General features: G+C 38.6%; 1 protein-coding gene across 1 annotated transcript; it reads right to left on the bottom strand.

Moving 5' to 3' along the window:
- Positions 1-3074: 3074 nt before the first annotated feature.
- Positions 3075-10383, bottom strand: CBR4 (carbonyl reductase 4). The gene is made up of 6 exons (XM_057378287.1): positions 10298-10383; positions 8286-8427; positions 7633-7753; positions 7054-7190; positions 6316-6450; positions 3075-4979 (listed from the first exon to the last, which is right to left on the bottom strand). Exons 2-6 carry the CDS (start codon positions 8425-8427, stop codon positions 4801-4803), a joined length of 714 nt encoding a protein of 237 aa, XP_057234270.1. The 5' UTR covers positions 10298-10383; the 3' UTR covers positions 3075-4800.
- Positions 10384-18557: the final 8174 nt, after the last annotated feature.

Genomic DNA, 18557 nt, shown 5'->3' with positions numbered 1-18557 from the left:
CTGGAATAAAACAGAGTAAGTTAAAGACCAGACTTGCTCTGCAGCCTTCTTTAAAACAATCCAAAACTAGGTGGATGAGGCAAAGTTTCAATGCATGCCTGAAAAAACAGTTGTAGGAAGAGGACCACATATTCTTTAGAAACTGTAGAAATGTGGAGTAGTAGGAATCCATAAAATATTCCTTCCTTAAAGAGAAAAAAAAAAGCAAAAAGATATTGCTACTTAAGACATCATAGAAGAGTTTTAAGCAATATAGCAGGAGAAGAAATATCAGACAGATAAGAGTACATTGCTGCACTTCCATTAGGAATGGAACCACAGAAACTATATATGTCTAATAAGATAGTGGACTGAAGTTTTCAAACTTCAATTGAGCAATCATTATAAGTCAGTCAACTGCAAAGTCTGACTCACAAACACCTATATGCAAAAATACCCCAAACATTTCTATACAGCTTGGCAYAAATGCCAGCAGCACAAGATGTATGTCTGCCTGAATGTCTGCTTTTTAACTGAGGACAGTGATATAACAGGCGTATCAGAAATAAGAGAGAAGATAAAAAAGTTATTGACACAAAACAGATAGGAGGGTCACAAAACTAAATATCAACATATTAAATCATCAAAACAAACACTGATTGAATTTCCAGACCTAGCAAGGTAAACTGTGGTGTTAGACAGTATTACTATCCACATCATTAAGATGGCAGCTACGACATCTGGGGAGGGTAAGGCTGTAATGTAACTGTGATGACAGACAGCAATTATGAGTATGTTGGACAAATGTCACACTGAAGAGGCCAAGATCACTTTTTTAATATATTATTTTTCATGCACCTGATCAGGGCCAACCAACTTTGGCTGTGGTCCCCAGGAACGTCCAAGGCCTGAGCCAAAATACTATTTTCAAATACTGTTTTCTATAATGGTGACTTCTATTTCTGCAAGTCTATTGACCAAGTTTATCATTAAAGACAGCAGTCCACTACCTGAGACTTCTATGAAAAAGAACCAACATACATTAAGAAAATATTTAAATTAAGCCAAAAAGACAAGTCAACCAAATTAAGATGCAGTGCCTGATGGCAACACAGAGATTGAATGTACTGAACTTCACWATGATGACTTTAAATACACACATCAAATTAAACTTATTTTTGTGGGGAGGCGGAAGATCCTAGCATTTAAACATCAACCTTTGTAAAACCAGATGTCTAGCTTTAGGAGTCAAATGGAATCAGTCATTGAATGTGACATTTGCAGACAGATCAGAGTGTAGAGGAATCAGAAAACCCTATGATCAGTTTTTGGTACCATGAAGGAACTTGAGAAGAACCTTTACAGAAACTTGYGGAAAGTTTTACCCCTCAGAGGAAAACATTACAAGAAGTTACAGAGGAAAGAGTGACAAATGGGGGAAGATAGGGGCTATCACTCCCCAGCTCTGAAAGAAATCAAGCAACTGCAGTGAAACTTCTGGGTTAAACCTGCCTCATTATCAAGTGACTGAAAGCTGGGAAAAGTGACAGCAAGATTTTGTGATTTTACAGGGTGGAAGGACCATTTTTTTTAAGAAGAGATTCCAGAAGGATCCAGGGTACTACAGACTAATTATATTTTTCTGTACATAGCAAGGTACCAGAAATTATTCTAAAGCCAAGAAAACAACAGAATAAACACACAGAGCTGCTTTTGCAAAGGAACATTTTAGAATTCTTCTAAAGGAGAGCTTAGAAGAGATGAGAGTACAGAGATCTAATAATGGTGCATGCTTGAAATGCTAAAAGGCATCTGACACATCCCCTTGCCAAAAATTATTAAAGATGCCATGCTGCCAAAAGAAGTTGTYGTATCAGTGCATTGTTTAAAGATAGAACACAAAGGGCATGAATCAGCAGTTGTTCTTTCCTAAGCACGTGGAGTGCCAACAGAACACCACAGACACCTCTGCTGGGGCAGGCAAAGCACAGCCTATTTCTAAGGGCTCTGAGACAGCAATTTCTGAATGCAACCATGTATTCCAGTAACACTATCTTACTCAAAGTAACAAAGGGATTAAAGAATKAAATTGCAGAGCCATTTCACTGAGTATATAGGTGTTAAAACCAGCAGATTAATCATAGATATTTGAGAACAATTTATGCTGGAAAAATACAATCATACAGACCTTTATATGTATATAGAAATAGACTACAAATCGACCATTAATTATTCGGGACTGAGTTATTGTTCTGAAAACATAGTGCTAAGTTTAGTAAAAAGCCAAATWCTAAGGCATCATTTTTGGAAACAACAAAACAAAACACAAAACAATTTAATTTTTWAATTAAATTCACTGTGAATTCTGCAAGCAGTTCTACCTGTTGCTCCCTTCTTGAGAAACTGGAAAAGTAAAGCAAAGACAACAAAGATACAAAGGAGCTTCCCRGCAACAACCTGGGAACTAAAAGAAATATGACTCTTCAGTATGAAACARAAACAACTAAGGCAGGCAGGATAAAATAGAGGTCTGCAATTCAAAAGCAAATCAGRGAGAGCACCAGAGGGCTGTTTTTAATGCCTGCAGGTCTCAACCAGAGCTACCCATTGGTGGGTTCAAACATATCAGTCATAAACTGCTGGAGGTACAAGGGTCTTCTAAAGAGACACACACCTGATCTGTTGCCTACCCTGCACATTCCCTCCTTCCCCGGCCTGAGACATCACCCTGGGCCARAGCGAGCTAGCATTACGTTAACCAAGTTTTCAGTTCTAATTTACCAGTTTGAAGAAAAGGGGAAAAAAGGGCTTTGTAAAAGTATGGTTTACCAACACTTCAGTCTGCTCCTATGGCAACAGCAGTAGTAAAAACATAGTATGTACTGAAACTGTTTAAAGAAATTATTCTGTGACATGCTGAGATTCTTCTGACAGCATTATTTCAGGTTTTAACTGCAAATGTAAAATTAAAATTTCATTTTTAGTAACTTATTTAACAGACCCATTACCAAAAAAAAAAAAAAAAAAAAAAAAAAAAAAAAAAAAAAAAAAAAAAAAAAAAAAAACAAAAACAAAAAAAAAAAACAAAAAAAAAAAAACAACCCACCTGAAAGGGAATTATTTCTAGTTTCTTAGGTTTGGCTTTTGGTCAAGGTACGTCACACAGGCTTTGTCCGTAAAACACCAAGGACTAGTATGGGCAGCAGCCAWGTCACTGACATATTACCACTTGGCTAGTAAAAATGTACCAGCTGTCCTTTCTCACCTTCAGTGCCCTTGGAAAAAATTCATCTCATCTCTGACCAATTCCTTCTATCAAGGAAAAACATAATTAGCAATTGTATTTTTGGTGCAAAGATACATATGACACATAACAGCGATAACAGGAAGATAAGAACTCTTGGAAGGATTACTTTAGTGGTATTTTATATTCCACAGTGAGTAACACAACCAACTGTAAAATCACCTGATCATACAAATACTCCTTACATTATTTCTCAATACATACCTGCAAGAAGCTTGAACATGCACCATTTTCTGGCACAAAGACAAAATTTCTCAGCTGCACAAAAGAAGAAAATCTCCAACTTTGAAGMCTCAATTATCATCAGTGAGATCTCTTCTTTCTGTACTGTGGTGTGTGCCAAGATGGGAAGTAATTTCAAAAGCTAAATCAACATCTGGATCATGATGCAATGAACACCAGAGCTAAGAAGTGAAGGTCCTGAACCACATTCATAGTTTTCTTCAGAGATAATAAAAACATCAATTATCAAAAATTACTTGAGCTCAATAGAAAAGCCTGAGGTCAAACATTTGGTAAGTTTTCAGCAAGACAGGAACACTCACCATCATTTATAGCAGACTAATTACTCTGCTTCAAAAGCTGCTTTGAATAAAATAAATGGCTATTTTAATGACTATACATGTGAGGGAGCATCAACTTAACATCTGAACTGAGCGCTCAGGAAGATACAGAGCAAAACACCTTGACTTCATGCTCTGGAAGTGATACGTGCTCTAAACATCTACTGAGTCCTTGAAAAGTCTCTTATGCAGCAAGATCTGCAGCAGTAGTGTTCACAATTGCATGCACAGCTCAAGGTGAGAATATCACAGGATTAGCAGCTCCAGTGCTATAATGCTCCTTCGATGGCACACACAAGTGCCACTGGATTAAGTGAGTGCTGTACAAACATTCAGGAATGGAACTGAGTAGGCTTTGTCTTTATAAGAACACATTGCATGTAATTAAATCTCTTAAAGGCAACTCAGGAATGCTGAAGATCTAGAAGCTCCTAGCTTTGTAGTGTTAGGTACAAACAAAGCTCAAAGGAAACTCCTTGCTACTTTGTAGGGACTAACTGATAAGAATGCAGAACTATGCAGTTCTCAATCTTTGCCCTACTTGAAAAACTTGATGCAATCATACCTGCCACCCAATAAACATGGCTCTGCACTTTATTAACCTTCATGYAACATGATCATTTCAATAAAATCTCCACTCTATCCCAAATTAGGAAAAAGGACTTTATAAAAATACACTGCTTTAAAAACATATCAGAATGTTATTAAAGCTATCACTGTATCAAAACCAGATCTTTTTCAAATTGTTTCATACACAGACTTTGTGATACCTGACTTTCAGGCAGCTAAATATACATTGCACTTCACTACTGCTGAATTTCTCCTCTGACCAAATAAGACCAAGTCAATTATGTACATCAATCTTCAAACAATTTCCAACTCTCTCCCTTTATTTAGTATATATTTACATATTACCATCATGACATTAAAGCAGTCATTTATTCAAGGTAATACTTAGGTCACAAGCTGCAAGCCTCCATCTACAACCAGAACACTCCCTGTAATATATGGGGATTCTAAAAGAAAGACAACAGCTTGTGCAACTTCATGAGGTTCTCCAAATCTTCCAAGGAGAATTGCTTTCTTCAACTGATCTTCTTCCAAATGACTGGTCATCTCTGTGTGAATAAAGCCTAAGAGGGGAGAGAGACACTAAGAGTTACGTAGCCTTCAACTAAATCTATCTAGTGGATTTTCCACTGAGTCCTACAAAGTGAAATCTATTACCAGGACTCAGCACTAGCTACCATTCTTCAAAGTCTCCAAAAGCAGCCCACAGCATTTTATGGCCAAGATCACTTTTTTATCTAACCAATAAAATATCTTTCAGTTTTGGAAGCAGTGATGCAATTATCAAAATGCAGAGATCTATAGAAGTCCATTTAAAAAAAAAACCAAAACAAACCAAGCAAACAAAAAAGGGTAACTAAAATTCAGTCCAAAAAACATATTTAGTATCATTTTTCTGAAAGAAAAAATATACTCATTTCACTGAATTGTTCTCTATTAAAATACAAGCACAAAAGGTCTGGCAAGAAACCCTCTGAGCCTTGAAAGTGTTTCCATCATATTTAAGAACTTACAACAGCGCTTGCATAATTTCTATTAGAGCACACATTTGAAGAATATTTCTTGACATTTTTKAAGGATGTTTTTCACAATTTTTCATTATCTGAGATTTGGGCTTCCCACAGCTGCACAACTCTATACACAAGCTGCAGCTTCATGAAGAGCTGATCTTACCTGCTTTCTAGCTGCTTTCTACTGTAAAACTCTGACCCTTTATGATGGCTGAGGATGAGCTGCTCAACTCACTAAAGAATAAAAGTAATTTTCCTGCCTAGTTCACAAGCTGAACAGGTTCATGTAGAATTCTGAAAGGCATCAGAGGAAGCACAAGGTAAGCAGCAGTTCACCAATAATGAGTGGAAAAACTCGGAAAATACAGAATGGATTTTTCCTTAAGGGTAGTGGTTTGCTTGAACTATATTATCTTGTGAAATCACAGTCTTTACTCACAGAAATACCTTTCAGGACTCTCTCCTTTTACTACAGGGAGATAGGGTGCTTTTATGACAGCTTCTCATGGTCTGTCATGTTTCTCTAATAACAAATAAGTATTGTCTAGCTGGAGACAAGGGTAGCTCTCTGTCTATAATTAGTTCTAATCCTTCCATATGCAAGGACAGCAACTTTTGAAGAAGGAACAGCAAAAAAAAGAGAAACATATTTATTATGTAATAATGGAGAGAGGAACAGGTAGACTCACTGTTCCAAATTTCTCATTGTTCACTCAAAAACACTGAAGGTTTTCTAAAATAATGCGTTATATTCTAAACAAGCAAACAAAAGATATTAAAAACATTTACAAAGCTCAAAAAGATAGYAGTTTGTCCTAAGTTACTTGCAAAGTATAAAATCTACAGCCTTAATGAATTGCAACAGTTAAGGATGCAGTCAAAAACTAACCTGGAGCAACAACATTGACCCGAATTTGCTTTTTTCCTACTTCTTTAGCAAGAGAGCGTGAAAATCCAACTAATCCTGCTTTGGTAGCACTATACACACTTTGACCAGAGTTGCCTTTAAGTCCTACAATACTCCCTAAAATAAAGAAACATCAAAAAGAAGGTTAAATGGGTAACTTGAAACCTTGTACTAGCTTTAACATTTTAGTTTTCAACTTGGAATGAAAAATGAGATCACAAGAAAAGGAGTCAAATATCTATCACTTTATAGCCCCCTGCTGGGATAAGCAAATCCCCCAATTATCTGTGATTTTTGTGCAATCCTTCTATCTATGTTGATCAACAGGCACCAGGAGAGTAAAATTAAGCCTTTTCTTTAAAAAGTATCCTTCCCCAACTTAAACAAAAAAAGAAACTGACTATACCTATCAATTCTTGGTTCATAGCCAGCAGCTGGTAGATACAGATACCAAAAGAACTGGTTAAGAACAGCAAAATATTTTGCAAATAAAATACAAACTCTGAGGTGTTTATACTGAAAGAAGCTGGTTTTCTAATTAAAAGTTGCTGAAATTACACAAAAGAATAAGSTTTCATTAAAAAAATGCTAAATACAGAACATGTATAAACAAGGAAAAGGAAAATAAGTCAGTTGYAACAAGTAATATGTTACGACTGCCGAACATTTCTAGAATGTTTCAGAATTCCAGAATTCCACTGGCTTACACAAGCAACTTACCTATATTGACAATAGCACCTCCCTGTTGTTGAATCATTACTTTTACAGCAGCTTTGCATGTCAACATTGTTCCCAAAAGGTTAGTGTGAATCTGGGCTATCATATCTTCAGTTTTGGTTCTCAGTAGTAAACTATCCCTGATGAACAAACCAGAAAACCCAAAAGAATTCACTGAACAACCTCACTGATCACGTTTACTCATAAAAAAAGACTGCTGGACAGAATATTAATGGGGGACTATGTGGTTCTATACATTCAATCATTCAAAATGACAACATGGCAAGAACTACACGTGGCAAGAAACAAGTTAYCCATACTTCTGGCCACAAAGACTCTGCAGAGAGGTATCACGCATTGTTTTAGACCATTTTGGGGGAAAAAGTGGAAGAGTAGAGGGGGAACTCAAACTCAGAATGCAGAAATTACAGTGAAAGCTGTATCATCTGTTAGCATTTTACTGCCATCAAGAACTAAATATTGGCAAGCACTTAATATTGTTTGCAGATGTGCTCATTAACAATGCTCTTACTAAATGCAAAGGGCCAGAGTACCTACAGTCTTATGTGAGGAGTAACCAACCTGTTGATCCCAGCTGCATTAACCAAGTAGTTAATAGGTCCTAAATTCCTCTGCATCTCCTGGAAAGTCTTCTGGACTTCTTGTTCATTGGATACATCACAGCTAAGTGCCAGATGTCCTGCTGTATTGAAATATATATATAAAGTCATAATAAACAGTAAAATCTGTGTATCATTCATAAACCTTCTTCAGAATTTATCAAATCAGTTGCAAAACAGACATTGAGCTAGTTATAATTTAAGGAACCCATTTAATCTCCAGAGAATTAAAGACAATTTTCAAGTACGGTACTCGTTAGTTATGTGACAATTCTTGCTTTGTATTTTTTGCTTTTTGAAATCAGAAATTCAGCATGAATAGACTGCTCTCAGTCCTGGCTTGTTCAGGAGCTGAGGATGATTCAATTCACATCACCTCCCTGTTGTGACCCGAAACAATTCCACTGACCCTCAAATTCCTATCTTACAGACACAACGATAACCTACTTTCTCAACAACTATTGTGAAAACAAAATTCTACCAATCCAGTTTTTCTTTKAAATTTCTCAGCCTTTATTTGCACTTTCATCTAGTTAAACAATGGGGTTTCTTTAACGACTCACTATTTTTACCAGTTRCCTAATCACGGAGATAAGGGCATAGCAGCATACATACCACCAAGGTTACGTGCAGTGGCCTGGGCCACATCCAGGTTCCTAGCAATGATGGCCAGGCGGCAGCCCTTCTGTGCCAGGAGCTCTGCCACAGCTTTGCCTATTCCACGGGATCCTCCAAACACGGCGCAGACCTTGCCCATCTCCAAAATAATTCACAAATTGTAAGTAAGCCATTAACGTCATGTCCRGTATAGCAAGACAATAACCACTGCTCTTGTTAACACCACAGCCTTTACATGCTCGTAGCAGTTTGTAATAGTGGGTTATAGAATTAGTGATCTGTTATTTTTGCTTATTCATCAAAAAATAAACAGTTGAACTAAATTASACACCACTTATACAAATGAAAATAAATTCTTAAATATTTCTGAACTAGTAAAAAAAAAATCACGCATGTAATACAGCATTCAAACACTAAGTTGTGGTAACTTCTATTCAATTGATGAATTATGTGATTTATGTACCTAAAGGCCATAATGTATCATTTAGCTGCTTATTCGGAGCCAATGTACTGGTTGTAATTACATTGTTCTAGCAATCACTATTCTTCTGCTGAAGTCATTTAGTTTCACTCCATCCAAAGTACCTGTGTTGGACATCACTGGTGCAAATGTTACCAAGCACGATTTGAAACTATTGTGTTTAACACTGCCAGACTATGTTTTACCACTAGCCTCGGTTTTTTTGTTCCTGCTTTTGAAGGGAGAAAAAAAAGCTTTTTGAAATATGAAACGATTCTGAAGTAGTTAGCTTTGATATTTAATATGGAATACACAGAGAAAGTACTTCTGTAGAATGATCTTTAATTCTGCAAGCTCTAGAAACCAATCAGCTGTTTGGGGATTTCCTGAGGAGACAGAGGCAGGATGCAAGCAATAGTAATGAATCTTTTTTCCATACATTTGAATAAATCCTTTTTGAACCCAATTATACTTTCTCTTATAACATCCTGAGGCAACGAGTTTCATTATTTGTGGGAAAGTACTTCCTTTTGTTCTTAATTTGCTTTCTGATTAGATAATTCTATGCATTTCTCCTCATACTGTCTCACCCTCCACCTGTATCCTCTTTCAGGTCTATGTAGTTATTCCTACACATATTGGAGCTATTCAGTACCTCACTAAAGAGTGTCTGAGTCCTTAGATCTCACCCTTGACCTCACTGAGCTCTACTAACCCTTCTGGATGAGTGATAACCAGAACAGCGCACAGTAGTAAGCATAGCAGGCCACTAACTCAAACAATGGCATGATGATTTTGGTCTCCTGTGACAGGGTCTGAGCAAGCAGAGGGTCTGTCCTTTTCCCTAACAAAGCACCCACAAGTGCCTGAAACCGACCCGTGCGTCTGCTTTCCCTGGCAAGTTCTGGGAACAGGGAAAACCTCTTGTGCATTAACCAGGCGTTCACAGGCAGGGCATAGGGCCTTCCTGCAAYGCAGTAATGTACAATATGTGCTTTGACACAGAAAAGCCATATAGGCTCCTCGGAGTCGTGACTTGRGAGAAAAAAAGCTGCAGCAGGAGAGATGACCCGCTGTTCCCTGGACCGATAACGAGAGTGAAAACCATGTTTTATCTTTGGAGCAACAGGCACACACAAGCATCCACCACTATCAACTCTGCTCTTCCTTCAGAACCAACCATATAACGCGTCACCCCGGGGCTCCCGTGACACCACCTTTAAACAAGGGCGAGCGGGGCTCCCGCAGCCGTGCCCAGCCCAGCCCGGCGCCCCACTCCGTCCCCCGCCCGGGCGGGCAGTGCGGCGGAGCTGCGCTCCCGCTCGCAGCCCGGCTGCAGGTGGAGCCCTCGGCACGGCCAGAGGGGCATGCAAGGACGCGCCCCTCCGCGCCCCTCCGCGTCCCTCCGCGTCCCTCCGTGTCCCCGCGGCCGCTCCGCGCCGTCCCTCCACGTTCCCCCCCGCCCCGAGCCAGGCATGGGCTGAGCCTGCCGCCCCGCCACGGCCGCAGGAGAAGGACGGGAGAGCGTGTTCCAGGGGCACTGCGCTACCTCCCCCCTCGCTTCCCTCACGGAGCGCGTTTCCCTCGGCGGCCGGGCCGGTTCCGCTCCGCGCTGGGCGCAGGCGTCGCGGGCACGGGCTGACGTCACCGCCGGCGGACAGGGCCCCGCTGCCCGGGGAAATGGAGCCGCAGCGAGGGAGCCGCGCCGCTGGCCTGGCTGTGCTGCGGGAGCGGGACGGGCCCTGACCTGGCTGCAGAGACCCAGCACTCACCTCCCTTCTCTGCACTCGCACTCCGGACCCCCTCTGCCTTCACCTTGCGCTGTCCTGTTTAAACTCCATCTTACGGCACTCGGCTTAGCCACCGCCGCGCTCTGCGCTGGCCCGGTGCTCGCAGCTGGAATTCATCTGCGGCGCGAAATAGCTGCTTTACTGAGCTGGAGMTCTGGAGACCTGCCCATGTTCCCCCCTTCATGAACAAAAAGGTGCTTCATATATAGATACAAACAAGGAGATAAATCAGGGTTTTGTTTCTCTGATTTTCAYATATCCTTGCCCCGAAGTCCCAAGGATCTTCTATGAGGCATCACTGTACCACAAGAGTTAAATTTCAAACACATAAAGACAGATAAATCCAAAACACAGAAGCACCTGTGAGAGTTCCTGCCCAGTAACCAAAACAAACGATATGCAATTAAACGAATATAAAGAACTACCATGTTATAACAGTAATGCTATTTACAGTTATGATTTATGTCTGATGATATGCTGGAGAGGTTTCCGTGGACTCTTAATTAAGGTACACATACCAAGTAAATTTTTTCCCTTGAGGAATACTAATAAAAGCTATCACACCTCTGTACAGGAGTACACTTCTGATTTTTTTGAGAAAAATTGTTATAGTTGTTTTTGTTACTGCTATTACTACTATTAAAAAAATCCACAGAGTAATATGTTGAAATCATACTAATCATTTAATAATCATACTAATCATTTCTATGAGCAAAGTCAGATTGTAACTTCATACAGTTCTTGCTTTTGACTTGAAAGGTGTTTTTCAGAATCTCAGATTCCCTGTTTCCAGGGAAGCTGTAGAGCATTTAATAACATTAGTTCTAAGCATGTAGGATTCTTTTTCCAGAGATTGCTCTTTACATATAGAAGAAAAAGCAGATTTAGGCATAGGCAAACAGATGAACATCTGTCAGAAAAATAAAATTTTAAAGAAAAGCTGTTATTCAGAATTAGCATATACTTTAGCAAGTACATTTAGATTGCAAGCAGCTCTTTTCAAAAGAGTAAATGAGATTTTGTGATACAATGACATTTCAGAACGTGCTGTATTTTGAAAACCTGGAGGTTCCAGTGTTATGGAAGAAAAGGCRCTGACAGCTGAGACTGTAACTCAGAATAGTCTCTGACCAAGACTTCAGGCACCTAACATAAATAAAGACCAGGATTCACAGAGGAAAATTACAGCTTTTTCTTTAAGTGAAACTTACAAGCAAAGTAAAACAGAGGGGAAGAAATTATCCTTAGTGATATTTTCTGAAGATGTGTATACTACAGAGAAAATAACTATGAGCATCATATTGTATGAGGATAGCAGCAGGAAGATTTTAAGTGAAAAAAATTGTAAATTATTTCTGATCTGTGTCCTTATCCAAAGACCTGATCTACCCTTGTAAGAAAGTTAAAGACTAATTTTTCCTGTACTGTTAAGATTTTGCTGACACAGAGAACACATGAGTTCAGTGTGGAGGTTTTAGAGTGTATTACAGTTGACAAAATACCCTTTTGAAAAGTTCAGACAAGATTCTGTTTAATTCTTATTCATTAACTTAGTGTTTAAAACAAGATGTGTTGGCCAAAAATGTGTTTGTTCATTGGCCAAAGTGATACTAGCCTTTTCTCTCCAGATGCCTGGTTAAATCTTGAGATGAGATTAAGCAGTTTATCTGAGCCAGTTTATTCACACTGATTTCCCATTAAAGCTAGTGGAGATACTGGAGTCCAAGAGATAAATCAGTGTCATCATGATTACCTCCTMTTTTGGGGAGACAGCTTATACATGAACTTAATCTGATAGACCTGTTCCATCCATCATGACATCAGACTATCAGATCTGTTCAATAACTGGTCTATTCAATAACTGGTCATTATTATGCCTGGCTTTCTATTAACGTGGAAATATAAGCTAATAATTCCTGTATGTCTGTCTGTGTGACCTTGTATACATACACTTGGAACCTGTCCACAATGTCCAAAATGATGCAGCTGTCTTTCCTCAAGCCTAATGCATTCAGGCATTAAAAACACTCTTCTTAAGAGAGCTTTTTCTTTCTTTCTTTCTTAAAATGTTTTAGTCATTCTTCCATACCACCAAGATGCTGCTTTGAATTAAGAATTTCTCTATTAACATGGCACAAAACAGAATATTGTCAAACAGGAACAGATATGTAATGTAACTTAAAGCACGAAATGCAAATCAGAGCATAATGTCACRAAAGAGGCCACTGTAACTGAGGTCTCCTCTACCAGCTATTTCAAATTTCTCCTGGGTTTTGATTTAAGGCAAGATTTACAGAGGAACTTGAGTACTAATCATTAACCACAGTGGTGTCTGAATCTGTGGCCTCTTAAATTTCTGCCAAGAGTCACACATGAAAGAGCAACGCTGCTCAAATGTCCAGCAGCATTTTCATAGTGTTCCTTATACTGCTTGTGAAAGCATACCTCCCACATTACATGAATTTTGTGCAAGGCCTGGGACAAAGCAACTGGAGAACTGGCTGCACATATGCTCAGTCCTGTTTGAAACAAAAGCCTGCTGGTTTTAGCCTGCTAAAAGAAAACCTGCTTTCAAGTCTCCTGCCTTTCTGGAAACATGGTCACTAACTTCAGTTTTTCACCACTGACCAAGCTTGTCATAACTATCAGTCTAAGTGGTTTCAGTTTATAGGAATAAGAACAAAAAATTAAAGTGGGCCAAGGAGATTTGACACTCGAGCCAGATGATTACTGTCCTGAAATGTAAGATCTTGGGGATTAAGCATCAATTGAAATCAACATTCAAGAAACTATTTTGCTTTTCAACTGGCGTATTAAAGATGACCTCCCTAGCTTAAGCAAATCTGATGGTGGGGGCATGTATCTGGGATACTGGAGTCATGGGCTTAGAACAGAATTAAGCCAGGGAAGAGCTTAAGAGGTTTCCTTCTTTCCGGGTCATATGATAAATGGGTGGCAGTCACACAGTCAGCACATTGCCATGCAATTCTTCCTGTAAAAAAGGGGTGTAATGGGATTGAGTGCTTCATTCTAGGTGAGCTCTCCTTTAGACCGCAGAGGAAGAGTCTCATCAGGTCTCCTCATCATTTTCAACTTTGCCTGGATAACTCAGCACTGAGGCTGTTCTCTCTTTTTGCTCCCCTTTCTTCAGGAGTGCACTTGTATTTGGCATTGGGGAAAATCATGTCTAGTTACTAATTTTATATATATATATATTTATATATGCTATATATACACATATATCATATATAAATTAATAACGAACAAGTTTTATGTGGTGATTCCCAAATGTCTTTGATATGGCCTCAGCCTTCTGGACAAGTGATACAAAGCTGAGATTAACTGGCAAGGAAAAACCCAATTGCCTAACTGTATGACAGAAAAAACACACCTCTCTCCTCCCAGTATTTTGCAACTTGGCAAACTTTTTCCCAACCACACCAGTTCAGATATTTAAGTGGCCAAATTGCCACACTTTTGCTCTTAAGTGATCTTTTTTTAAGACTCTGCAGTTTGTTTTGTTTTCCTTGACCATGCAAAAATCTCTGCAATATTTGTTCTTGTGTGACAACAGTGAACTTTTTTTCATGCCAACATGAACAGGTTTTGTACAATTCAGGTACCTTTTTAAAAAACTGAAAACCTCTTCCTCTTAAGAAACTTCTTGGTTCCTCTGTGAAAAGTATAAAAACTCTGTGAAAAATCTAAAGCCAAAACAAAACACCAAAAACCAGAACAAAACAAAGCTATCAGTACCTTGGCAAATTACCTAATGTTTTCATATCCTCCTGGCTAAACAGGTTTCCCCACTATGACCAGGATTGTTTCACACGTCAGTGAGGCCCATATTTGAGTTAGCACGGTCACTGAACTGCTGCTGCTCCCAGTGAGAAGTCAGGCTCACCATGAAGGGAGCAGAGAGGAGTCTGGATTATTGCTGCTTCATCTGTTGCCAAAATGGAGCATTTCACTTGCAGTGCTGCCCTGCAGCATCTGACATGTTGAAATAAAATAACCCCAACATCACCCACTCCTGCAAAATTATCTTCAAGAAATGTCTGTTACACATTCAGCCTCCATCCACAACTCCTGTCTGATCACAGACCCTGGACACTCCTACTGTGTGTCAGTGGACTTTGGACTAAGGAGATGAAGTCTAGGATCTCAGCATGTCTTGAAATCTCTTACTTCCCTGCACACCTCCAATTCCTTATGTAAGCCGTAGAATGTATCAATGTTTAGCTCCTTAGTCCCCAKGCAGTGAGGACTAGGAACAAGGAGGAATTATCCAGCTCAGCCATCCAGGGAGTAAACCCACCACTTTCTGCACTGCACCTCTTAGGCACACAGCTTTTCAAAACTGCRAAGTGCATCACACAGAGCAGTCAGAATCTCCCAGCAAGGCAGTCTGGAAAACAGCCAAAACTGACACCACCACAGAGGGTCATGTCACTTCCAGCAGTCCCCACTGACCATTTTGTATAGCAAGGATTTTTTTTTTTTTTTTTTTTTTTTTTTTTTTTTTTTTTTTTTTTGTGTATTGCATATTTCATAAGCGTTAAGAATATCTACTGGAACTCTGGTATGATAACATCTGAGAGTTTTGCAGAAGTGTTTGAATACTCCTGAGTATTTACTCTCCTCCTGTTCTCTTAACGGCAATTTATTTTTAATTATATCTAATATACTCAAGAGTTAAAAGAAGTAGCCTCAGGAAGAAAACTTAAAAATAGCTAAAAAACATTTATAAATGTCTGCTCAAGGTCTTGCAAAATTTGCTTTTATTTCGCATTTGAACAATGTCCTAACTTCCTCAGTTTGCCTTTCATAGTCTAATCCATATTCCCATTCACTACACATTTATATAAGTGCAAAGTAGGAATTTATGGCAAATCATTTCAAGAATTAATTTATCTTGTAAAAATCTGGTTAATTAATACTGCAATAGCTGGTGAAAAACAAAGAGTATTTTTGAGAACTATTAATCAGCAAAGGTTTTAGCTCCAAAACAGACAAAAAGCTGCTCTCAACATTAGAACTAACAGAAAAAAGTTTTGTCTAACCAGACAAAATTTTCTTCCTGTTATGATGRAGCAAGTGTCAAGGTTTTTCCTATCCCAATACATCACTAGTCATAGTCTCAGGATTTGAATCTCCACAAATTGTATGGGTAAATCCAAATTGTTGCCCACTATGGTCCTGTGATGCAGTCTCCTGAAAATTTACTGCAGCTACTCATATTTGCTGCCAGGATGCTGTTTGCTTTGTTGAGGAGGGGGAAGGAGGCAGGATGTTGGGAGAAGATGAGAAGGAGAAGGGACAAAGTCATAAAGAAAGTGAGAGAAGATAGAAAGATTTCACCAAGTAATTTGGACTGACCTCATTAGGGTAAGAAAATTCAGCTAAAGGCCTATACTGCAGGAATAGAAAACATAGTGAATAAGTAACAAGAGTTGATCCTTCACCTCCCTTCTGATGAGAAATTCTGAGGAACAAGCAAAATTTTTGTTTCATAAAAACATTAATTACCCACCAGGAAATAGCAGATCTGAGATAAATGGAAGTGAAAGACTTCAGTGATTACCCCAAAAACCAACTGACATTCATAACATTTATGAAGAGTCCAAAAACTTTTTAAAGCAGGAAACTGAAGGCACATCCGTAGGTACTAACTGTCTATATAGCCTCACCTATTTTAGCAAGCATTCATTATGTGACCATGAATATGGGTTTTCAAGGGTAGCCCTAATGAGGCACAAATCTACCGAGTACAGGAATACTAACTTATTGTAGCACATCCACTTACTGACAGAAAGCAGCAAGTCAAGGACTATGTCRTCATCCCTCCATAATTGCAAATAGCTGTGATCCTAAACATAAGGACTTATACAGGCAAAACTTCAACTGATGATTTGCCAGCAGTGAGTGTTGAACACACTCCAGAATAAATGGCAACTGTGATAGTGCTAGTGACAATCACTCACATCTCATAGACTGCTCACCTCCTTTATCTTCACCAGTATAATAGGAAATGTCAAAACCAATTTTCTTTACAGCTGTTACCATTTTGCAGCCTGAATCACATAGAGCAATGCTCAGAATGTTTTCAAGGAACTCCCAGCATTCCATTTTCTCTATCAGATTGTCCTAAATAAATCTAGTTTCCTATCACATCTCCTTGCGGAAATACTTTGCTGTCATTTCATCTCACTCATGTACTTAACTGAGCAGCTGAAGACTTCATCTTCTTGTGACAGCCCTTACTGTTGTATGTCCTTCTAATAAAGTAGTCAATCATCATAATACCCAATCAGCTAGCTTAATGAAGTAAGAATTAGGTTTTTGAAGATGAAAAGAAGTATTTTCAGATGATTGCTTATATCATGTTTTAATTTACCTATCACAGTGAATAATTTATTTCAATAATTATCAGGAGAGCTTAGCATCCTTGGAAAAAATTAACTATTGTTCACACCAGACTGTCACATAAGTAATGTTTGACTGTATAAAATGCATACCTACCTTATTTCAACAGCCTCCATTCTTTAATCATCCCTCATATAGGTTTTGATTTGTAAGAACAGTTTATTATGAGATTCTATTAGAAGTCAAACGTTTTTTGAGTTCCCCATAAGAGGTCTGGTACCCACCCCTGTCCAATGCCACACAGTCAGTAGTGTGGTTTGCAGAAACCCAGGATTGCACAAGCTACTATCTCTAAACTCCAGAAGAGAATTTTGTTATTAATCCTATATATTAACTTTATAGGAAATACAATTGAATACTTACTGCAAAGTGGGAGAAAAAGAGCAATTCAGCCCAGTCTAGAAGATGTGTTTTTTACCATGCTGTGACTATATTACTGTGAAAATTTGAAAGTGATGAACAACAATTGTGATTCAAAACTACACAATACAGGTTGATACAGCTATATGGGGGGTACAGGTTTGATTTCCTTTTTCCAGAACAGGAAAAATTCAGATATATTTATATAATTCCTAGATATATATTTTAAATATGCTTCTACTATGGTTTTATCCTCACTTGCCGAAACCTTCTATACCTTTTGTATCCTGAACATAGAGAATATACTATATTCTGTGCATCACAGGGGTAGATTATCCCCAGCTTGCTGTAGACAAGCTCTCCTTCCAGTCACAGTTCAGCCTCCCCTTATCCAGTTTCTACACTTCAAGTTCTTTTTTCCTTGACAAAAGAAAACACTCCCCATACTAGTTTTTTCCGACGGATGTAAAACTCATATACCATTGCTTGTTTGTTTGTTTTGTTGGTTTTGKTTTTTGTTTTGGTTTTTGGTTTTTGTTTTTGGGTTTTTKTTGTGTTTGGTGTTTTTGTTTGTTTGTTTTGTTAGGGAACTCTGAACCTGCCAGAAATGTCAGTTCTAAAGAGCCCTGAAAAAACTAATGTAGAGAATTCAGAAATTAGGTACATTTGTCCATATTTGACATTTTATTAAAAGGAAAAAACTAGAGGTTCTGAGAGTTATTTGACACTGAATATTCTGATAAGATTTAAGCTAGTATTTACCTGCTAATTTTCACAGTGTAGCTGTTAAACCAGAAAAGATGGATACACAGAGACCATGCATTTATCAGAGACCCTGCGATTTTCCCCAAACCAGGTACCTGGCTTCTACTCCAGGCTGCCTTTCTGCAGCAAGAGGATCATTAGCCATGATTTTTTAAGCTGAACCTACAACTTCAACCAATCTTAACTAGAAAAGAAGAATTTTATGTCTTTTCCTTCTACATGGAGAATGCTTTTGTGGTTTTCTCTCTTCCTAATAGACAAAAGAAGGAAGAATGCTTCTCTCTTTCCATATAATATGAGAAAGAGTAATGTTTATTGTCTCCAGCCATAAACTTTTCCATAACATGGAAATTTCAAAATTTCATAATTTGGACTCCAGTGACCATCATTGCAAAAGACCCCATCACTCAGATCGTAATTATTTTATACAAATGGGTAACATCTCTGCAGTGTGTGCAGTGTGTACAT

This window comes from Malurus melanocephalus, unplaced genomic scaffold (assembly GCF_030028575.1).
Source record: "Malurus melanocephalus ecotype Western Australia unplaced genomic scaffold, MMel_1.1 scaffold_352, whole genome shotgun sequence".
Classification (NCBI taxonomy): domain Eukaryota; kingdom Metazoa; phylum Chordata; class Aves; order Passeriformes; family Maluridae; genus Malurus; species Malurus melanocephalus.
The sequence above is the reverse complement of the archived record's forward strand: the minus strand, read 5'-3'. Positions and strand labels throughout refer to the sequence as shown.

Bases quoted from the DNA above. Each gene is read 5' to 3' on its own strand.
- CBR4 (XM_057378287.1), bottom strand. From the start codon at position 8,427: ATGGGCAAGGTCTGCGCCGTGTTTGGAGGATCCCGTGGAATAGGCAAA. The intron at 7,754-8,285 runs GTATGTATGCTG...ATTTCAATACAG, and splicing joins CACTGCACGTAACCTTGGTG to CAGGACATCTGGCACTTAGC. The intron at 6,451-7,053 runs GTAAGTTGCTTG...TCTTTATTTTAG, and splicing joins AGGTGCTATTGTCAATATAG to GGAGTATTGTAGGACTTAAA.